General features: G+C 45.1%; 1 protein-coding gene across 3 annotated transcripts in view; it reads right to left on the bottom strand.

Annotated features, from left to right (window-relative positions):
* LOC103190350 (ETS variant transcription factor 6) overlaps positions 1 to 23,230 on the bottom strand; it is a 37,429-nt gene that overhangs the window by 13,342 nt on the left and 857 nt on the right. For 2 of the 3 annotated variants that reach the window (XR_006085145.1, XM_042335241.1), the window contains exons 2-6: positions 17,398 to 17,524; positions 11,091 to 11,255; positions 10,419 to 10,550; positions 7,523 to 8,062; positions 2,155 to 2,297 (exon numbers count right to left, since the gene is read on the bottom strand). Coding sequence is in view for 2 of the 3 variants with exons in the window: in XM_042335241.1 (XP_042191175.1) it covers positions 2,155 to 2,297; positions 7,523 to 8,062; positions 10,419 to 10,550; positions 11,091 to 11,255; positions 17,398 to 17,524 (1,107 nt within the window). In the remaining variant the exon portion in view is untranslated. The remainder of the gene's footprint in view (positions 1 to 2,154; positions 2,298 to 7,522; positions 8,063 to 10,418; positions 10,551 to 11,090; positions 11,256 to 17,397; positions 17,525 to 23,230) is intronic. The other variant, XM_042335243.1, reaches the window with a different exon arrangement.

The following is a 23,230-nucleotide window of genomic DNA, read 5'->3' as shown; positions in this document are numbered from 1 at the left end:
CTTTATTTTTACCTAACTAAAACACGGGCAACACCAACAACAGATTGCATTTATATAGAGCCTTTCACGTCATTAAAACATTGTTCTCCCCTCCTCCAAGGCAAGGTATGGGTCCACAGGTGCCAAACATTCTTTCACTACCTCGTTCAAGTGCATCTATTTCATGTGTCATCCAAGACGCTAGTATCGGCAATTCCACATTCCACATTCTAGCCTGATCCTGTGTACACCAGATAATCACCAGAAAGTTAAATGAAACTGAAATATTCTGAAATGGATCAAGGATAAAGTTTAAAAGAAGATAAAGATAGTTTTTTTAAAAAATTGAAGGGGCAACCATCATGCTGAATAATACTCGCCTGAAAGCAATGAAGGCAGAAACAGCCTGCTGAAGTAGCAAGCTTGAAGTCTAGGGGGTGTATTTGTATTTCACATACAGTCTTGTTCCTAAACTAGGAGTCCAGCATGCCTTGGAGAGGCAGACTGTGGCAGGGATTCTTCCCACTCAGCTCTGTTAATCCTGCAAGCTAAGGCCTTAATGGGTAGTGTAGAACTGGCTGGACAACTAGCAGGAACAGTGCTCTCAATGCCAAATTATGTGGTTCAACTGGTTGAACTACAGTAGTGTCCCAATGCACACTCTGCGCCCCCGGTCCTTGGCTCGCACCAACTTGTCCCCTTCTGAAGTTAGCAGAGTGTGTTTCTCCAGGGAGACTGCATATTCCTTCCCAGACACAGAGACAATTTCCACATGTTGTTGGTGTACATATACAAAACTCTGTTTGGTTTGGATACTCTTAAACATGGGTTTTCACATATGTCAGGCATCCAGCTGCCCAATTTCTTTTTTCATGCGATTGGAAAACAAAGTAGTCTGTAAAATGTGTTAACATGAGCACGTTACCAGCACCTGGGCAGACCTGTTCACTGAATACTTTGAACTGGAATGCACTGTCTGAAAGGGTGGCGGAAGCAGATTTGATAGCAACTTTCAAAAGAGAACTGGATAAATATTTGGGGGGAACACATTTGCAATGCTATGGGGAGACAGCGGGGGAGTGAGATTAATTTGTATAGCTCTTTCGAAGAGCCAGAACGGGCACAATGGGCCAAATGGCCTCCTTCTGTGCTGCATAATTCTATGATTCTATGAAAGGGTTAAAAGAGTTGGAGGAAGTTCTTCTTTAAAATTCACCTACAAGTCACTTCATTTCCATTCTCCACACTTGGATTTCTAGTAAAACTAAAAGTTTAACTTAGCTGTTGGACTCACACGTGTGTCCATATTTGAGGATTTGGAATCCTACTGGTTATGACAATCCGTTAAATGTTAAAATAAACTTCTCATTTGGTTAATGAGTCCTGTAGCTCAGTGGTTAGAGCACTCGCTTCTCAAGCAAGAGACCTGAGTTTGATTCCCGGTAGGGCAAAATCTTGGGCAAGTTTCCCTACTCCACACGCCTAATAATAATCCCGCAAGAAAAAAATAATAAATTGGTCACTTGAATCCACGACTGTTTGTGGGACTCTGCTGCTTGCAATTTGGCTGCTGCATTTCGCCCACAAATATACAGTCAATTCGCTTTACAGTATATTCTGTGAAGCGCTTTCAGACATCTAGAAGACGTGAAAAGCGCTGTATCAAATGCAAAGATTATTATTATTATTACTATTATTATTAAGGGCTTGCATACAAGAATGCAAGCCTGCAATTGGTGTTGCATGTGTCTAAGAAGGGAATCGTGGTTAGACCCTGACCCAGGCAACTAATGTTTTGTCAACCGAATACTGTGTCTAGGCCAGGGAATATTCAGGAGTGCAATACTGCAATAATTTCTTAGAAACTTGTGGGTTCAGAAGGGGAAGCTCCTGCCTGATAAAAATCCCTGATGTCTTTGAAATACTACACACCCAGCAGACAAGAGACTATGAAACATTACTGACATTCAAACGGAAGTCTGGCGGACAGCATTGCCTCTGGATAAGAATGTAAGCTTCTATGTCTTTAGGATTAATTCTCAACTTGGGTCTTTTCCTATTTTCTGGTACAAAATCTATTTCTTAATTTGCCCAAACTTTTTTTTTTAGAAAAAGCAGCTCGTCAAAACACAACAACATGAAGCAGCAACATTTCCAACCTGCTTTCACTCTTACCTTGTGATTGCCCCATAGCCGTGCAAGTCCATTGGGATCCACAATGCGGAACACTTTTGACTCCTTGTCCTCCCATCGGATGAAAGCTTCATATCTGCTGTCAGAGAGTAGCTGGTACACGTAGTCCCACAGAAGTCTGCAGTCTGTCATGGATCAAGTAAAGTACTCAAATTACTGTGTTGACTTATTAAAGATGGACAGTTTATCTCCCCAAGCAGAATTTACAGTGGCTAGAGCCTGAATGTGTATCATTTTGTATCATTTAAAAAAGTTCAAAAGCGTCCTAACTAATAAGTGTTGCGATGTGGCTCCACAGACACAACAGCTTTGTCAAGTTCATTTATGAGGCTGGTAGGTGCCAGCAACATGTCTGTCCATGAGGGCATCACAGCAACAACAAATTATACTTGTGCAGCACCCTTCACATCGGAAAGACGTCCCAGGGACTGGACAGTCAGGGTTTTTTGGACCCAAACTGGGAGTTGGGGTCAAGAGGGGTGGAGAGCAGGAGGTGGGGGGATGGCAGGTTGGCCAAAGGCACGGTCGAAGTGGAAGATCTTTAGACAAGAAGATCTTTGAAGGAAGGAGGCAAGAGAGGGGTGAGGCTGAGGGATTGTGGGATAGAGTTCCAGAGCGTGGGGGCAAAGATGTTGAATGGCCGACCACCAATGGTGGGGCGGGAAATGCGGGGGACCTGAAACAGGAAGGTGTCCGCCGAGCGGAGGAAGCAGACGGGCTGATATTGGGTTCAGAGGTCAGAGAGACCATACCTTCTTAAAGGTAAGAACGAGAGTTTTGTACTCGATCCTCTGAGGGTTGGGGAGCCAGTGAAGCAGATAAGAACAGGGATGATTGGTTTGCAGAGCCTGGTGCAGGAGAGGACACGAGCTGCAGAGTTTTGAATAATCTGCAGCTTGTGGAGGGAAGATTTGGGAAGTCCAGCGAGCAGGCAGTTGGCGTCGTCAAGCCAGGATGTGATAAAAGCATGGATCAGGGTCTCAGCAGCCTGCGCTGAGAGGCAGTGCCAGAGACAGGCAATACTGTGGAGATGAGGAAAGGCGGAACGGGTCACGGCACGAATGCGGGGTTTGAAGGATCGCTGAGGGTCGAAAAGGACACCAAGGTTTCGGATTGATTCGGTGAGGTGAAGAGTGCAGCCATGAATAGTAATTATGTCATTTGTCACTTTGACCAAGTCTGTCTCTGTGCTGTGAGCAGCACAAAACCCAGATTGGAGGGAATGCTGGGAAAGAAAAGATTTGAATTGGGACAGTAGTTGCGGAGAGCAGAGATGGGTCAAGGGAAGGTTTTTTGAGGGTAGGGGTGATGACGGCTGTCTTTAGGAGGATGGGTACCATGCTAGTGGACATAGAGAGCTTAACAAAGTCTTTTAGTAGGGGGGCAAGGAGGTGGAGTTGGGAGGTGAGTAGAGGTGTATGGATGGGGTCAAGGGAGCAGTTGGTGGGTTTCATGTGGGCTCCTGCAGATCCTGACCTGACTCGATATTCACACAAGTACACTTGTTCCATGTAGCAGGATTGTAAATTGAATCAGGAACCAAGCAGTTTAGATCTTTTAACTGCAGGATCAATACAGAAAAACAGAACCACCATCAGTTGGAGTAACTCTCATGCACTCCGCAGGATTGTTAATCCCAGAATATATGGGTGAAAGAACCAATCGATAACCTCAGGAAAACTTAAGTCTCTTCATTGCCAACTTGAGAGTTAAGAATTCCTCCATATGGCCTTGGAAAAATGGTAGACTCCAAGCGAATCCGCAATATAAAACTCAGTTGGCAAGCCTAACAGCGACTCTAAACGCTGCAGATCATTAAATCGTCTTTCCTTTATTTTCCCCCGTAAATCTGCTTAATAACCACAGATTACAGCAGGGGACATTTCAAGATGGCGACTGGCAGGTCTGTCTGCACCAGTGGGCTGTGCTGAGTTAGGTGAGATTACATCATCAATATTTAAGAAGGGAAATAAACTTGTTTCAACGTTTCCAAATATTTTTGTGTTAAGTTATAACAAGGAACACATACTTCATCATCACAAATTTCACAGAGTGTAGAATTCTCTGCCACAAACATTACTCGAGTCCTTTTTTTTTAAAAAAAGAATAATAATCTCTGCATTTGTTACGCCACCTTTCACGTCGGAAGGACATCCTAGCTCTTCACGGGATTTACTGTGAGGTGGAGTGACTGAGTATTTGTAGGCGAATGCAGCAAGTTAGTTGTGCAGAGCAATGTTCCATAAACAGCCATGAAACGAATGATCAATTTGGGGGGGGGAATTGTTGGGCAGGACACCGGGAGAGAAACTCCTTTTGCTTTTCGAGCTGTACTATGAAATCTTTAATGTCTACCTGAATAAACCTTGGTTTAACGTGTCATCCAAGGGATGGCACCTCTGACCCCAATGCATTGGATTGTCGTCTTAGATCAGAGTGGGATTGGCTCATGTGGAGAAAAACACCAAAGCAGACTTGGTGGTATGTTTCTATCCCAAAACATTTTATGATATAAACCTCTATTCCAAATGCAAGGATTATTTATTTTTAATAAAATAACAAGGAGCAATCATTTTAACAAGATGAAATGCAACACTCTACACTATGAGGTTCCATGAGGTGTATTATTTTAGCAAAAGCTTTGAATATAAAGAGTTGTAGAGCCATCTTCTGCACAATGCTGATTTCCTGAGGGCGCTTACAGGCGTGGCCCAGCTACAACATGCAGGAGGCAAAGGAATTGAGACAAGACATTGAAAAGTAACGTGGGCATTTTGTGTTCATGGATATTCCAAAGATATTTAGAATGCTCCCTGGGTAGCGCTGCCTCACTTTGAGTGCAGGACTACAATGGATCTGCATGGACCTGAAATGCACGGTGCAACTGTTTTCCTGTATGAAAAAATAACCAGCTTCTGGGTTATCAGGTTGTTGCTAACGTGACCTCCTTTGTGCTGCATTGACATCTGACTACCTCAAAGTCAACCATTTTTAGCACTTACTTTACAATATGGCCTCTGAGGTATTGTTATAATAAGGTTTCCATGTGTATAGGTTGTTTTTCCACAGTCTGTGCTTTCCTTTGAAATTGATGGTGTCCAAAACCCAAATAAAAATGCTGGAGGCACCCATAACCAGTGAGGTTTCATTGTCCTGTGGGTTTCCAGCACAAACTGTTTCAGAGCTCATGTGATGACTCTGTAAGTAAATGCACTGTGCAGAATTGAACAGTTCACCAATATATTCACTTTAGAAATACTAAATGATGTCCCATTACCCATTATTCAGACATTCCAGGGCTATAACAGCTCTGCATCATACCAATTTGTAAAGCACCTTTCACACCGGGAGGATGCCCCAAGGCAGTGAACAGTCGAGATCAGGACCCGAGCATGGGGGGGAGGGGGTGGGGGGGAGCAGGGTTGGGATGTGGGAAGGCAGAGAGGTAGGAGGGCGGCTGAAGGCAAGGTGGAAAAGGAGGGTCTTGAGTGGTGCCTTGAAGCAGGCAAGGGAGGGAGCAAGGTGAAGGGATTGTGGGATGGAGCTATTTTGTATACGTAAAGAAACTCATTGCCCTGCATTGTTTGGTATTTGAAATAATAAGTGGTTTGCATTTTTTCCCTCAACCTGGTTATTGAGAAGAGACACCCCAATGTAAGGCATCATGCTCCAAGTGTGCTGAAATATCTATAATTTGAAAGACAAATATATCACAGGGTACAAAGAAAAATCAGTTCCAATGAGGGAATATCCACAGTTGAATTCCTTTCTTGTCTCTCATCCAACTTTGTGGGACCACACTAGCCTGATTCGAGTCCTATGTAACAAACTGCCTTCACTTTGTCTCTTCAAACAATTTCTCCTTCCGTCCCCATCTGGTTACCTGTGGCATACGCCAAGTTTCATCCTTAGCCCCCTCCTCTTCCTCATCTATATACTCCCTCTCGACGATGTCATCCACAGTCACGGGGTAAACTCCCACATGTATACGGACACAAATCTACTTCTCCTCCTCCAGCTGTGACTCCAGATCCACCCATGCTTGTCTGGCAGACATCAGGGCCTGGATGAGTGCAAACTTCTTACAATTAAATGTCGACAACACGGAACCTGTACTCCTTGGCTCCCTTCAACGTCTTCCGTCCTGCGGCTCTGACCTCCTCATGCCTATCCCTCAGACTCACCAAACCGGTGCATAACCTAGGCATCGGGTTTGACCCACACCTGTCCTTCCTTCCCCACATTCCCCTCTGACCAGGAACACCTTTCTCCACCTGCGCTACATTACCCACCTCCAACCATACCTTATCCCAGACACAGCCGAAAGATTCATTCATGCGTTCATCACCTCCCGACTCGACTTCCCAAATGCCCTCTTTGCCCTTTTCCCCAGCTCCACCATGCACAGGATCCAACTGATCCAAAACTCCGCTCCCCGATTACCCCAGTCCTTGCCAGACTGCACTGGTTGCCTGTCCCAGAGAAGATCGACTTCAATATCCTCACCCTTGTCTTCAAATCTCTCCACTTCTCTGCACCCCCCTACCTCTCTGACCTCCTCTCTCCCCACAACAGTCCCCGTTGCCTTCACTCCACCGGGTCTGGCCTCCTTGTCACCCGAGTCTCCGCTTCACCATCGGCGGCTGTGCCTTCAGCCACTACACCCCGAGGCTCTGGATCTCCCTTCCTCACTCCCTTCGCCTCGCCCTCTCTCTTCCCACTTTCAGGTCTCAGCTGAAGACCTTTCTTTTCGACCGCGCCTTTGGTCACCTTCCTTCCCCTCCCCCTGGCTCGGCCCCGGGATCCATTACTGTGAAGCGCTCTGAGACGCCGTCCGGCATGGAGGGCGCTATATAAAACCAAGTTGTTTGTTTGTGATCACCCTGACTAAACTCCATCACATCACATCAGCTCTAGCCAGGCTCTAGCCAGGCTCCACTGGCTCCCTATTTCTGAAAGAATCAATTTCAAGATCTTCACCCTTGTTTTCAAATCCCTGCATGCGCCTGCACTTCCCTACCTCTCCAGCCTGCTCACCCTCCAACCGTCTACCCGCTGCCTCTGCTCCACTAGCTCCACCTTCTGCATGTCCCTCGTGCCCTCCTTTCCACCATTGGTGGCCACACTTTCAGCCACTACGCCACAAAACTCTGGAACACTCTTCCTCTATCCCTCCATCTTGCCCCTTCCTTTCCAATCTTCAGGTCGCACCTGAAGATGTTCCTCTTCAACCATGGCTATGGTCATCTCCCCCTCCCGACTTCGCGTCATGCTCCGCCAATGTCAAGCGCTCTGGGATACTACCCTACGTGAGCGGCGCTATATAAATACAAGTTGTTTTTGTTGTTACCTGCAATCCTTCCAATTGGCATGACAGGTTCTTCTTGAGCTGACATGGGAAGCACGATATGGTTTCTGTAGAACAGTTCCTCCCTGTGTGAGAGGTTTAGAGGTTTCTCCTTGTACAGAGTTTCGTCGTGCAGCCTTGGCCTAAACTCAATTGACTGCCTGCTGCTGAGGATAAGCGGGTTCATCATGGAAGTAGAAATTAATTGGATCACTCTGGAGTTCTCCTGTGAGGAGTTGGGCCGCCTTTGGGCCGGGAGCATGTGCTCAGAGACAGGGGGGCAATGGTTTTCATCTGCTGGTGAAATGGAAAGTCTTTGCTCCATATCAGGGGAAGAATTCTGGGTGTTTTCCACCTGAGACCTTGGTGTTTGGTTTCGATCGGCTGGCAGCAGGAGTTGGTGGCAGCTTTCACGCTCGCTTTCTGGAGATGGCCGGTTATGGTTCTCTGATGGGGATTGAAGCAATCGCTGGAAGGGTTCTAGTGAATGATGCGAACGGAAGCTGCTCTGCTCTGAGGGCCTGGAATTCCTTTGCACAACATCTAGGGCAGGAGAGAAGATGTTAATAAGCAATGAGCCAGAGTGAAACTGTGAAATCTCTGCATCCCACTGGCAGTTCAACAAGTCCAAAGCCCAATTCAAAACAATGAGAGTTCCTCCTACTGCTGTGTTTATCATTGCAGCCCTGAACAAAGTATTTGTTTAGGATTCAAAGATCCCATTGTACAAAGGATATCAATGCAATGGGAAAAGGTTCAGAATAGATTTAATGGATATGGCCAGAAATGAAGGGTTTCATTGATCGAGAGACTGAAGGAGTCACCATAGCTAAGAAAGTTAAAGGAATAAATTAGTAGAGGTCTTCAAGACTATGAAGGTTTCTGACAGGAAAATAGAAATAGATTATTTCTATTGGTCAGTGAGTCAGTTAAAAGAGGTACATACTTAAGAATTAAAGAAGAGATTAGAAACAAAATGTGACCCAGAGGATTCTGGGAATATGAAATTCTCTGCCACAAACTGAATTGAAATTCTAAATATTTTTAAAGTGCTGTAAGAGCAATGCTTGAAAAAGAGGAATATTTAAAGTTATGAGGAACGAGCAACAGAGTGTGATTATAATAAGATGAGGCAGTTTAAATGGAGAGAAAAAATGCAGACTTGATGGTCAAATATCCTGTTTCTGCACTGTCACGTTCCATGATTATATGATCAACGATCCTATCTGTCATAATTAATGGTTGAAGTAAATGTTCAGTCGGACAACGTGAGAATCAGGATGTGATTAACCACAACTTGCATTTACACAGCATCCTTCACTCAAGAATGCTTAAAAAGCTTACGCTGCTCTATCTTTTCCAGCAAAGAAGAATCAACAGTGATCAGTGGATCAGCCAACAAGCTGTCCAAAGTTTAAACCGAATGCCAGCATATGGAATGGGCTGCAATGTAATAAATTGTCTTGCTTCCTGTAACAGTGAACCTGCACCATGCACCAGTATCCAATGACCTCAGGACAGAATTGACAGCTCTCACTTACTTCTTCCCCCCCTCTCTCCATTCTGAACATTACTTATGTTTTTCCTGAACTAAATTTCCATTTCAACCCAATGCATGCATCTATGGCACCAAGCAACATGTTCTGGATGCTTGCACTGGCTAAAAGTGTTATGTGCATTTCTGCACAAGTCAACTTAAGAATGAATGTAGAATATATGGATTGTCAAACCTTGGGAGTTGGGAGGAGGGCACCAGTGCAGGCCCAAAGGTCCTGGAGATCTGCCAAAAAACAGATACTCAGGACCAATGTCCTGACTGCGGGGCTACAGGAGCTTACCACCTTCTGCCTCTCAGGGCCTGGGACCACAGATAGACAGAGACAGAGACCCAGAGAGAGACATACACACTCAGGCACAGAGAGACACACATTCTCTGAGAGAAACACACAATCATAGACACAAAGAGACATACACAAACACACACAGGAGACAGAGAAACACATACACACACAGACACACTCACAAACACATACAGAGGAGAGACACACACTCACATAGAGACACTCACAAACACACACACACACACATAAAGACACACAAACAATCTCAACATAGGGGCTTCCGAATTTCCCGCTTGCGCCACACCGCCCATGCACGTCCAGAGACACTCCACCCACAGTAATGTTGGATAAAGAGCGTGAGAGGCCCGAATGCCCAAAACTAAATTTTTTAGCGGGTTTATAGCGGAATGCGTTGTTTATAGTGGATTCCACAGAAAAAATTCACTTTTCCATGCACTTTTTCCATTGGCCCAGGTTATCATTCCTTTCCTCAACCCTATTTTCTTCCCAAATCCCCTGGATGACTCATGCAGCAGTATTTCATTTATGAGATAAGACGATGAGTATCAGCAGGCTGCCAAAAGGCATCTCAGCCAGGCCCAATCCTTTCCACAGAGATGCAACAATGGCAATCGGGAACGAGAACGCGAGACGATTTCATCCTCCCTTGACCTAAGGTACTGACGCCAATTGTACCCTCAACTGTTGCATTGACATTACAGCATAGAAAGAACCATTCAGCCCATCGAGACTCAATTTGTTCATGTTCAGCAACCGGAGACAACCACTCGAATCCTGCTCGTTTCCTGTTTTCCCGCTTAATTGTTGTCACAGTCTAAGCTTCAATTGTCACTTGGAACAAATAATTCCATATTCTGATAAATCTCTGTGTGAAAACATTTCGATGAACTACCAAGAATTCCTTCACTGACAATCCCAAGCTTACACCATGGGGCAGGAATCTGCAACCTGCTCTGTGTGGCTGAGAGGCGATCACCTGGTGCATCTTACCTTGCACCTTTATGTCACTTGACTCACCTTCCTGCTGTCAGGCTCACCTTGCAGATGATTGTGCTGGCTAAGCTGGGGTGGGCTTTCCAGGCTCCTTCCAGGGTGCAGGAACGGCGGGTACCAAATGGGTGCTTCACTCTGCTTCAGGATGTGGTGCAGTAACTCATAGAGAACATCTCCTGAGGGTTGGGTTGAATGAAAGTTATGATTCAAATGATCCCAGTGAAATGATGTGCACAAAACACCAAATCGCATTTACAGCGAATAATTTGGGCTGAGGAGGGAAAGGGAGAAAGAAAAAGAAATAGAAAAAAAACTTTTTTTTTTTTACAGTACTTTATCACCTCAAAACATCTCGAAATGCTTCACAGGTAATTCCTGTGAAGTAGAGTGAATACATTTGCAGGCAAATTCAGCCGTCATTTTGTGCAAGGCAAGGTTTCACAAACATCCCTGAGGGAAGTTACTTTTCAATAATAGGGGGCTTGTTGGCAAGGTCACTGATAGTCAACCTTAGCTCAGGTTTAGCCTCAGAAACCACCTTCTTTGTAGGAACACACCTTCAATTTAATTTCTTATTTATAACATGTTGCCAGCTAGTTATTAAAGTCAGGCACTGTGTGTCGAGTTATTGAACTCACTGGCCACAGTTGTTGCCATTTCCTCTGCACAAAGATTATCAGTGATCGGAAGGGCTGAACTGAATAAAAGCTATTTACCTGAATGAGAGGATCTGTACCTAAAGTCCTCTTTGGTTAATAGGCATAGAGCTTTGCCGTTCATCTCAAATGTGTTGCTGTCAATCGGGCGCAGGGAATATTCCTTTTCCGCCCATTTCAGCCACTGGCCCACATCATCCCGGCTCCAGAAGACTGGCTGTAAACCTGGGAAAAGGAGTGTTGGATTAATATCAATCCCAGCCAAAGATGAAGACAGCCCAGAGGGAATGGAGACTGTCCATGACTAGTGATTAGTCCTAACAAAGTGTTCTCTGGTTCAAGAACACACGCCCGACAATTTACGCAATTGTCTAAGTGCTAAAAGAAAAGCAATGGGAGATCGAGTTGGTTTGCTCTGGGGAAAACTGGCTGCTCTGGAGGGCAGAGCACCAAATGCTGACTGAGGAGTCCACTGTGTTGATTTCTGGTGCACACAGATCTCTCTGAGGGACAAAGCTTCATGGCTGATTGGCTAAGCGTTCTTCATCCAACAAAATGGAACAGGGTTCATTCATTAGCTCCTCCTTTTCCATAGTTTGCAACAACGCTTAAATACAGTGGCAGAGCAAATTCCTCTTAAGGTTCCTATCCCAAGAAAAGATTACTTAAGCAAACTTTAGACAGAAAAGACATTAGGACCAACAAAGTCACCCCTCTTTATCTGTTCCTTAGCTTCTCACAATCTCTCTCAATCACATCACTGTACTTGCTTGCGGAACCAATTTTGTTACACAGATTAAGTTATTCCACAAACCTCTGTTTTGAACAGTTGTACATGATTTTTTTTAAAACTCATGTCCCCAGACATTTGATCCCTGATCTAGAGTGAACAATTTTCCTGCAGCTTTGCAAAAATCTCCATAATTTTGAAACCTGCAATTTGCACTAAAAGTCAATACCTCGTTACTGCACAGAGATCCTTGGAACAGGATCACGGAAACATTCCACTCATAGGACTGAATGAACGATGGATATTGTGCAGATCTGACTAGATTCACTTGCAGTCCGACAAGGGACAAAATCTTTCAGGAACTACATGAACGGGAAGTGACGAAAATTCCTTCTCTTTTGGTGGCTGAGAAACTGATATGGACACAGCTCATATCTGAGTCAGGCTGTTGCCGATTACCCGATTGCCAACAGCCTAGCTCAGACGATTACCGCCCCCATGCCCTGTGAAAGCAGACAGCTGCTTTGAATCTCTGGCTCTCAGCGTTCAAAACTGTTGATTGACGGTATACTAGCTCCTCTGAGGCCTTTTGTTCAGTAAAAACCAGTAACAGGGAGCCAAAATGTGGAATCGCAAGTCAAGTCCAGTGATTTGGAAATCCGACATGTGATATGTTTTAGGCCAGTTTCAAAGAAGTTGCTTGTGAAACAATGTGAGCGTGTTCACTCCAAACACATTCAATATAAGAAACTAAACGTGTCTCAAGAAGTCAATAGCTCACAGCCATTCAGTGCCCAGGCTCACACATGAGAGGAGCCCACCAACGCCTCACCCAAAGTCCCTTATTTTTTTGTGCTGGAGTAGAGTTGCTTCTTTCATAATAAAAGGATTTAAGAAGGAACAGAATTGAGGGAAAGAGCACTGTTTCCCCCAAGCAAGCTCCATTATATAAATGTATAGGACGTTTCACCCACAAAATATACAATCAATTCATTTTACAGTATATTCTGTGAAGCGCTTTGAGACGTCTCAAAGACATGATAAGGCGCTGTATCAGACGCAAGGATTATTTTTTATTATTTTTATATGTTGGTCTTTGTAATTGCAGACTAGATCACTTCATCTCTGCTCATAGAGCCACAAACATTTCAAAACTTAATGGGCTACACAAACAACAATTGCCCTCTGCCAAAAGTGAGAAACTCAAGAGTCTGTTTCAAAAGACATCTAAGGTTTCCCTGCAGTCTGAATGTGGACTACACAATCTAAAACATCGAAGTGAAATTAATACAACTCACAAGATCCTGGCCACAAGGTCCTCTTGCAGGCAGTTTCGTTTGCAAGCTCAGGCTGTGGTTTCAGAGGTGTCACAGCCTCCCTGCAAGGTCCCCTATACACAGGAAGTTTCCCCCAAATTTCCAACTCAGGAAATTTTCCGAAGAGAAGCCTGACCGCACAAAACTGCCTACACACAACGTGTTTTTTGAAGATAGTCTCTTCTCGGTGGAGTTTATCTTTCATTTTTAATTCAACGCCTTATCTCATGTCAAACATACAGTGTTTGTGCGTAACCTCGCGTGAGAATATCCAAGGCTGAGTCAGCCAGTACGTCTGACAATATTAAAAGAAACCAATCAGAATGACCCATTCGAAATGAGAGGAGATTCTCTCGTTTCGCTCAGTGAGTTTATTCTGTGAGCAGCTGAGCCTTGAGGACCAGAAGCAATCCCCATATGCTCTGATCTCAGTTGGGCAATTGGCCTCTGCAGATCTGTTAGGATAGGGATAATAGCCAGGGTTGTATTAATAATCAATGTCCACTTACCCCCCACCACCCCTCATCCCATGTCAGAAGATGTGTAGACAGGATTGGAGTCAGCTGTAATGTCCCTCACTGTTTAAATATTCTGCTAACATTCCTTGTCAATAGGACATGTGAATAACGGGCATTTAGGTGCGGTACCTGAGGATATCTGGTACTTGTGGAATCATCCCGTGAGGTTCAGGAGAGTAGGAGTTGAAATATATTGATTATATACATTTGTGCAAATAATATGTACAGTACTGCCCATCGGTGACCACTATATACACACCTGAAAGACACAAAGCTGTGCTGTGTTAGCCAATCTCAGCTGGGGCAGCAGTTGGGGCTATAACTACCCCTGGCTTGAGAGGGGAAAATCAAATGATGTTGCTTCTACACCTCCAGGTGTGAATAGATGTCTGAGGAACAAAAGTTGTGGCCGGAAAAACCCATTTGTTCTAAAATGTAAAGACCTGCAGAATTGTGGAACATTCTCAAATTTAGTTTAAATTTGGAAGGTGTTTCCTTTTTAAGAACTGAGATACCAAAATGAAGATTGAATTGAAGAATTTTCCACCTTTTCAAACAAAAAGTCTTACAAACTGATTAGGTGAAATTTAAGGCATTTCACAAGATGAGATTTCAGGTTCAAGTGACAGCCAGCAGGGCACAAATACAATGACGTCTCCATCTGGGCTGAAATTTCTAGATTCTGTTCATGTTCTCAGAAGAGGGAAAAGGTATAACATTGCAAAAGAACAAGGTGGCTGAACCAGAATGAACTTCACAACTGACTTGAGGCACAATGTGTCAAGACAGTGAGGCAAACAATCTGAGCTCCTATGCACTGCATTGGCCCTTTTTGTTCCCAGGGAATTGGAAGTGATAGGGCTGGAAGACTCCCCTCCAGCCTGCGTGGGAGTTCTGTTAGGAAAGAGACGGTACAGCAGGGATGCTGCCTAGCAACGCTGGCTTAAAGAATCTTCCTCACTGCCTTGTGGAAATTTCCCGGGAGCGGAAGTTTCCCTGAGGAATTTCCTGCGTAGGCGGCCTTTGACAGGTAATTTCCTGAACAGGAAATACCATGACTATAGGAAGAAGAAAAACACACACACAACAGGCACAGTATCCTGAGGCGTCTACATGACGGACCTTTCATTCATTTAAAGGGGAATGAAGGGACGGGCTAGTCAGACAAACGCACAGCAACATAACTAATCAGAACGCGTGCAAGACCACAGGGTCTTCTGCCACTGCCAACTCAAGGCAAAGTCTGGCCAAAATTTTAAAATAGGATGAATCAGTCAAAGCAACTGCACACTGAGCCACATCAGCTTCCTGCCTACTGAGGTGGCACTGAGCAATGAAAACCTGCAAACACAAGATCAGAAAGTGCAGCAAGAATAAGGAGCCTTGGATGAAAGAATCCCCTCAGAGTGATCACTTCTCACCTCTCTCGTCCATCTACAACATCAAAACATTTCAAAGAGCTCTGCATAATTTCATGCAAGGAAGTTGCCTTCAATGATATATGCCATACCCTGAGCTGTTAGTGTATTTCTGACTCATTCTCTCAGCTCCAATAACAACAACTTGCACTTATCTAGCACCCTCCACATAGGGTAGTGTCTCAGAGTGCAATAAAGAAAGGAACAAAGGCAAACTTACTTTGTCTGTATCATACCGCTGCACACGCTGGAGAAGGGTACACATATGCCGAAGTTATACTCCCATCTCACTTCAGAGCCAAAGCAACAACAACTTGCATTTTTGTAGCGCCCTTCACATGGAACAATTAACAGCGGTGTCGCTTGACGCTGAGCTAGAAAGGGGGAGGAAGTGACTAAAAGCCGACCGAAGAGGAAAGTCTTTAGATGTGATTTGAAGATGGGCAAAGAGAGTGCAAGTTGGAGATATTCAGGCAAGGAGTTCCAGAGATTCAGGACATTGTCTCTGAAAGCACGGCTGCCAGTCGTGGAGCAGAAGAGACATGCAGCAGACATGCCACTGAGTGAAGGCACGCATCAAGTAGAGGAGTGGCGTGTGAGTAAATCAAAGAGGCAGGCAGGTGAAAGGCATGAAGAGATTTTAAATTCAAGTGAGTAAGGATCTTGAAATTGATCCGATCTTCAACAGAGAACCAGTGGAGCCTGGCAAGAACTGGGGTGACAGGAGTGTGAAATCTGTCAGTCATAGGTGTGTCCTGTTCCAGGTTCATCAGTTTGTCACAAGTTTGCAGGGCTCACATCAGTCATTCAAGGACCTGCACTTTCCCAGGGTTATTCAATCAGGAATATGCACTATCCCCAGTCATTCAATCATGAATCTGCACTGTCTCAGGGTCCATCAGCCGGTCAGAACTCTGCACTATCCCTGGTCAGTCAGTTAGGAGTATGCACTGTCACTGGGTCAGTCAGTCAGAACTCTACACTGTCGCTGAGTTAGTCAGTCAGAACTCTACACTGTCCCTGAATTAGTCAGTCAGAACTCTACAGTGTCCCTGAGTTAGTCAGTCAGAACTCTACACTGTCTCTGGTCTGTCCAGTCTTTCCCGGCAGTGCAGCCAGTCAGCCAAATTGTTTCTTCCACAGAGCAGTTCTGGGCCTGATCCAGGTACCTGGTACCTTGGTATTCCCCAGATGACACTGCATTGTAAAGACAGAACAATGGGCACATTGATGCACTCCTCAAAGCACATACCTGATTAAGCCTTCCAACACCACAACATCACAATCAGATTTCCTTCCAATTTATGACTACAATATAAACCTTGCCTGCTTCAATTGATTCTCTGTATCATAAAACACTCGTCTTGCAGTCACCCTGTCCAAAACAATAATGTTGAATTTCTCATCACGCAACAAGGAAAAGCTGCATCTTAACACTTTCTCAAAGAATGGAGGTTGAGCACGTTAATTAGCTTTCGGTCACCGGCCTGCTCCAGGAATAAGTTGCCTCCGGGCTATGATCCTTGCATTTGATATAGTGCTTTTCACGTCTTCTAGACGTCACAAAGTGCTTCACAGAATCTGGGTGCATTAGCTGCTGCACAGCTTGGGTGGCGCAAAGGAACCTTGGACGTGAACAAATAATAAACGTCCATGCCAACAATTTAATCAAATTATTAATAGAACAATGATTTTAATTGTGATTGTTCGACAATCTTAAAGTCTTCACGATAGAACAATCTCCTGATTTTTAACATGAAAGAGCTCTGCACTCCCAGGTCAGTGCAACACAGGTTAGATATAAAGCAAAGCTCCATCCAGGGTAGTGAATTTATAGAATTCACTACCCCAGAAGGCTGTAGATGCTCAGTCCTTGAACATCTTCAAGGCTGAGACTGATTGATAGATTTTTAAAAAAGCAGAGGGATTAGGGGATATGGGGATAGGGCAGGTAATTAGAATTAGGTCTGAAGATCAACCATGATCTTATCGAATGGTGGGGCAGGCTCGAGGGGCCGAATGGCCTACTCATGCTCCTAATTCTTATGTTCTTATCTAAACTGTCCAAATCAGTAAAGTGTGAAAGAGGAAGTTAGGAACACTTCTAGAGAATGAAAGAATTAAATAAGTTGCTTGAGGTAATGTTTAGATCAGTGGATTAACGCATTTAAGAGGGAATTTTATGATCATATGTGCATAAAGAGTATAATATGTACAGGGAATTTGCAAAGATTTGTTTTAAGTACAGATGCTTCACAGAAGAAGCAAGTGCTGACACTAATACAAAATATAAAAGAGATAAGCGGGAATAATGAAGCACCCAATAAAATATAAAACGTTATCTGCCATTATCTCTCCCACCTCCTATGGACGCTAAGTACTCACGCAAGTGCGAGGGTAAAATGCATGATCCATCCTCCATTCGTCTGCCTTCGGAGGCCACTCTGCTGTGCACAGAGGATGTGAAGGACAGCACCGGGCTCACAGGTGGGGTGTAGGCGTTTCTTTCTTGCTGTGAACAAAAATGAAACCATGTCAAGCACTCAGCCCAACTGGCAGTGTGCCAATGACTCTGGTCTCTGTACATGTTCTCAACACATCAAGTCACTTTCTATTTGCTCCTAGACATGGAGAGCACTCGCCTGAAAACACGGAGGCCCTCTACACATGGAATTGTTTCTGCATGGAATTAAATGACCTATCAACACAGCTCCCATTTCCACGGCTTGGGATCCAACTTGATCGGTATTGCAGAGAGGTAAAACAGCTGTTGCTCAAGCTCCACACTTCCAACTGTTAAAGCCATTGCCCAGGAGAGTGCTGTGAGTCTGAGCTGTGGGCTGAGGTGTGCTGCTCACCAGATAGTTCTTGCAGGGGCTTTCTGGTACTTGCAATTCACCTTGTGGGGTCATACCTGCACTTGTCAGATGTCCAAGTGATCACACAGGTGACTGTCCTCTTTGTGGGGGAAGGTAAGCAAGATCTCCTTGGAGCTCACTTGGCTCCAAGATAATAATAATTCTTGCATTTGATATATGATATGCCTTATTACGTCTTCTGGACGTCCCAAAGATGAGGCACTTAAAAAAGAAATGTTGAGTCATCCCTCTGTGGGAGTCATGGTCATCTGCTTCCTGAGCCACGTAGGTCCGTAGTACTCCAAGGCACTGACGATGATAGGCCAGCCAGTCTTGCTTATCGGCAAGACGTGGAAGAACAGACCATCACTTGGGCAGGATTCTTCCAACTCAGCTCCTGCTAATGTCGCAAGCCAAAGCCCTAATGAATAAGGTAATCCTAGCTGAACAAGCAGCAGGCATCTTTCCTCTCAATGACAACCTATACAATTTTAACTGCTACTTCAACATTTGGTCCTCAAGCCTTGGCTCTCGACAACCTGCACCTAATACTCTCCAGAACTTGTAAATCAGGGTCATCCTTCCAAGAATACAGTGTGCATTCCATTCCACATACAGGGAAATGCCTCCGTGTAAAGACATTTACTCTCAGTCTGGTTTGGATACTTTTAGTGTGGTGTTGTGTTTATGCATCTGTCAAGACACCTGGCTGTCCAAAAAAAATTGTGGTATAAAATATACAACTTAGTGGGCAAATCAATGCCTCAGCAGATGATAGGGTGTTAGTTTAGCTTAGTTAGCAACGAGATTCATTCTGAGTCAGAAGAAATTCCTTGGAAATTTTTTTTTTTTAAATGGGAGTTTCTTACAATGTTGTGGGCAGTTATCCTTCATCTGGATTCTCCATTCATCTCATTGGCTACATATGGGATCTTGCTTTGTTAATAATGGTTGCCCTGTTTGCCAACATACTTGACAGGAATTACTGTGAAGGACTCTGAAAGATTTTGACATTCTTGTAACTGCAAAATGTAATAATAATAATTCATATTTAATACAGCACTGTTCAAGTAAATTAAATGTCTAGAAGCACTTTATGAAATAGAAACAGCCCCTCGAACCTGTTCCGCCATTCTATAAGATCATGGCTGATCTGTACCTCAACTCCAATTACCCATCCTGGCCCCGTATCCCTTAATACCCTGACATAACAAATATCTATCCACCTCAGTCTTGAAAATGTGAATGGATCCAGTATCCACAGCCTTTTTGGGGAGAAAGTTCCAGATTTTCACTACTTTTTGGTGAAAAACCGCCTCTTGATTTCACTCCTAAATGGCCTAGCTCTAGTTTTAAGATTATGAGCCCTTGTTCTGGATTCCCCCACCAGAGGAAATAGTTTCTCTGTATCTACCCTATCGAATCCCTTTATTATTTTAAAAACCTTAATTAGATCACCCCTCAATCTTCTAAACTCAAGAGAATTGAGACCAAGTTTATGCAACCTGTCATCATAATTTAACCCTGGTATAATTCTGGTGAAACTACGCTGACCTTTTCCAGATCTAATAGATCTGTCCTGAAGTGATTTGAGATGTCTTGAAGATGTGTTAAGGCACTATATCAAATGCAAGGATTATTATTATATTTCCCCAAGTGCTTGTGGCAAAAGAATTACACATCGCTCCCATATTGGAGGAAGTTCTTTTAAAGGGCCTTGCTCACACTAATGGACAGAAAGCAAACCAATGAATGATTTATCATTTCATGTGTGATATTTCACTCATCTTGGCCACTCTCTGCTGAAATCTTCTTTACTTTATTGATACTTATTTTAATTGTTCTTCAGAATGTTCCTCTATTAAGCTCCAAATATATATATATCGATTGAATCTGTTTTGTCAACCTTTTGGGGCACTACTTTCCTCATTTTCTCTGTGTGAAAATGTATGATTTGACCTCACTTCCAATCATTGACAAGTTCTACCTCTGCACTGTATTGAAATCGAGACTCATTGCCTCCGGATAAGTTGTTAAACCGAGTTACCTTCTGTCTGTTCAGGTGAATGTTAAAGATCCCATTGCACTATTTAAAAAGAGAAGGAAGTTTCTACCGGTGTCTTTCCCCAAATAAAATTGTTTATCCGCTACGTGGCTGTTTGTTGGACACTGCTGTGTGCAATTGGCTGGTGCATTTTGGCCACAAAATACAGTCACTCCACTTTACAGTATATCCTATGAAGGGCTTTGAGCTGTTTCAGTGATGCGATAAGGTGCTATATCAAATGCAAGGTTTATTATTATTATCAGCGCACCATGACCAACTTAAATGTATTATTTCGGAGGAATTGAAGACTGTGAAATTCCTTCCCTCCTTCAGATTTTTCTTCCTCCTGTGTTATTAAAATCGAGATTGGCATTACCTAACCTTGTTTTATTTTTCCTTGATCACTCTTGTCAACCTTGATGTGGTAGTTGACTGTGATCCTTGACACAGTTTTCTTAAAAAAACTTTGTTCAGCAACATTGTTCCTAAAACGTTTTAGTCTCAAATTTGACCAATCCCTTTCTAAAGCCACTCGTAGTTGGATGTGGTTCATTGGCACTAACTAATGGAGAACGTGCAACAACCAAGTCACCATTTTTAAAGTGAGAGCTCATGCAACACATAGGTATCTGAGCTGTGCCTGATCCCATTCTCATCCGAGGCCCCAAATTGTAGTTTTTGCTGAAAAGACCATGTTGTCTTAAATTTACTTTTTTTTAAGTAAAATGCTTCATTTTAGTGTTCATTTGGAACCTAGATCTTTTTACTAACTGCAAAAAATTGGTTTCAATATTCGGCCTGAATTTTAAGAATTTTCCTTTTCCATCTTAAATTTTAAGACAAATAATAATGATACATTTATGGAATACCTTTGACATAAAATGAAACATCTTGAAGTGGTTTACAATAGAAAACAGGAACAGGAGGATCTCACACATCGATTGAGCCTGTTCCACAAGTTTATTAAATCTCACCAGATCTCTTTTAATTTCAATGCCCTGCCATTCCCCATTCCCTTTTCTACTTCTGTTACCTCTTTTGTCAATCTCTTTTAAACAACCTTATTGATTCCTCCACTAAAGTTTTCTGGGGCAGAGCATTCCACATCTTCAAGATGTCAACCTTAGTATGAATTGTTTTACAAAATATATAAGAAATAAACGTGAAAGTAGTTGTACACAACAATTTAGATTTTGCCTTTCACAGCATTAATTTGTCTCAAAGCTGTGTGTGTGTGCGTGGGTTGGGCAGTCAAAATGACAGCCAGTGTTACAGGTCAAATTGGGTTTATAGTCTAAGATAAGATGAAATTTCAGGCTTCTGGTATCGAATAAGGTTCATGTTCCATCTGGAGTCACTGGATACAATCTGGAATGGGAATGATTTTTCCCTGCTGTAGGCCGGCCATGTTGACCTCAACTGTAGCGCCCAACCACTAATCCTGATCAAATGAACTAACTGACAAGAATGAACCCGAGACCTTTCTCGTCTGTAGGTTTCACTATCAAAACACCAGGTGCGTTTACCCCGAGAGCCTTTAGGAACAAGGAAACCCATTTTTGCGGGAACCTCTGTGACACTCGCTGTTATCAGTACTTCCTTCTGCCGTAAATAGAAACTCGCGACTTATTGGAAAAGTGGGCATTGCTCTCAGCAAAAGCTCATCTGTATGAAATCTCGCCTGAATCTCAGGAAAATAAACTAGAAATACTGGTGACATTGGCAATCTGAAACGACACTGATGTCTGTGGTAGGGAAGCAGGAACGAGATCCGGGTCATCCATTTAACCCATTCTCCCTACAATCACAGAAACTCCTGATGTTTCGAAAACTGCAAGAAAGTCTTCCGGCAATCAAAGGGTTACAGTTCTTCTTTCACTGTTTAAACCTGGTTTATCTGTACAGCAGCTCCGGCTCCTGACCTGCGCTCTGTGGATCTGGTTGATTTTTTAGCTAAATGTAAAAGACTGAATTTCGCCATAAAACAGATGCAATAATCACAGAGAAATGAAAGTCAAAGCTGCTCTGATGTCCTTCAAGGACAGGAAGTTGCACCATCAACCGGTTTGTTTTTCCCCTTCGATTTTCCATGTATCGAAATGCAACAAAAAAGTATCGACATGATTTCCTTCATCACCCAACACTGGCAGCTCCCCCTCACCCCACACTGGCAGCTCCCCCTCACCCCACACTGGCAGCTCCCCCTCACCCCACACTGGCAGCTCCCCCTCACCCCCCCCCTCACCCCCTCCTCACCCACACTGGCAGCTCCCCCACACCCCACACTGGCAGCCCCCCTCACCCCCCTCCTCACCCCCTCCTCACCCACACTGGCAGCTCCCCCTCACCCCACACTGGCAGCTCCCCCTCACCCCACACTGGCAGCTCCCCCTCACCCCACACTGGCAGCTCCCCCTCACCCCACACTGGCAGCTCCCCCTCACCCCACACTGGCAGCTCCCCCTCACCCCACACTGGCAGCTCCCCCTCACCCCACACTGGCAGCTCCCCCTCACCCACACTGGCAGCTCCCCCACACCCCACACTGGCAGCTCCCCCTCACCCCACACTGGCAGCTCCCCCTCACCCCCCCTCACCCCACACTGGCAGCTCCCCCTCACCCCCCTCACCCCACACTGGCAGCTCCCCCTCACCCCCCTCACCCCACACTGGCAGCTCCCCCTCACCCCCCCTCACCCCACACTGGCAGCCCCCCTCACACCCCCCCCCTCACCCCACACTGGCAGCTCCCCCTCACCCCCCCCTCACCCCACACTGGCAGCTCCCCCTCACCCCCCCTCACCCCACACTGGCAGCTCCCCCTCACCCCCCTCACCCCACACTGGCAGCTCCCCCTCACCCCCCCTCACCCCACACTGGCAGCCCCCCCTCACCCCCCCTCACCCCACACTGGCAGCTCCCCCTCACACCCCCCCCTCACCCCACACTGGCAGCTCCCCCTCACCCCCCTCACCCCCTCCTCACCCCACACTGGCAGCCCCCCCTCACCCCCCTCACCCCACACTGGCAGCCCCCCTCACCCCCCCCCCCCACCCCACACTGGCAGCCCCCCCTCACCCCACACTGGCAGCCCCCCCTCACCCCACACTGGCAGCCCCCCCTCACCCCCTCACCCCCACCTCACCCCACACTGGCAGCCCCCCTCACCCCACACTGGCAGGTCTCCCCGAGCCCCTCACCCCACACTGGCAGCCCCCCTCACCCCCTCACCCCCACCTCACCCCACACTGGCAGCCCCCCTCACCCCCCCTCACCCCACACTGGCAGCTCCCCCTCACACCCCCCCCTCACC

Source organism: Callorhinchus milii, unplaced genomic scaffold (genome assembly GCF_018977255.1).
Source record: "Callorhinchus milii isolate IMCB2004 unplaced genomic scaffold, IMCB_Cmil_1.0 Scaffold5, whole genome shotgun sequence".
Taxonomy (NCBI): Eukaryota; Metazoa; Chordata; class Chondrichthyes; order Chimaeriformes; family Callorhinchidae; genus Callorhinchus; species Callorhinchus milii.
Note: the sequence above shows the minus strand (reverse complement) of the source record. Positions and strands in the feature narration are given on the sequence as shown.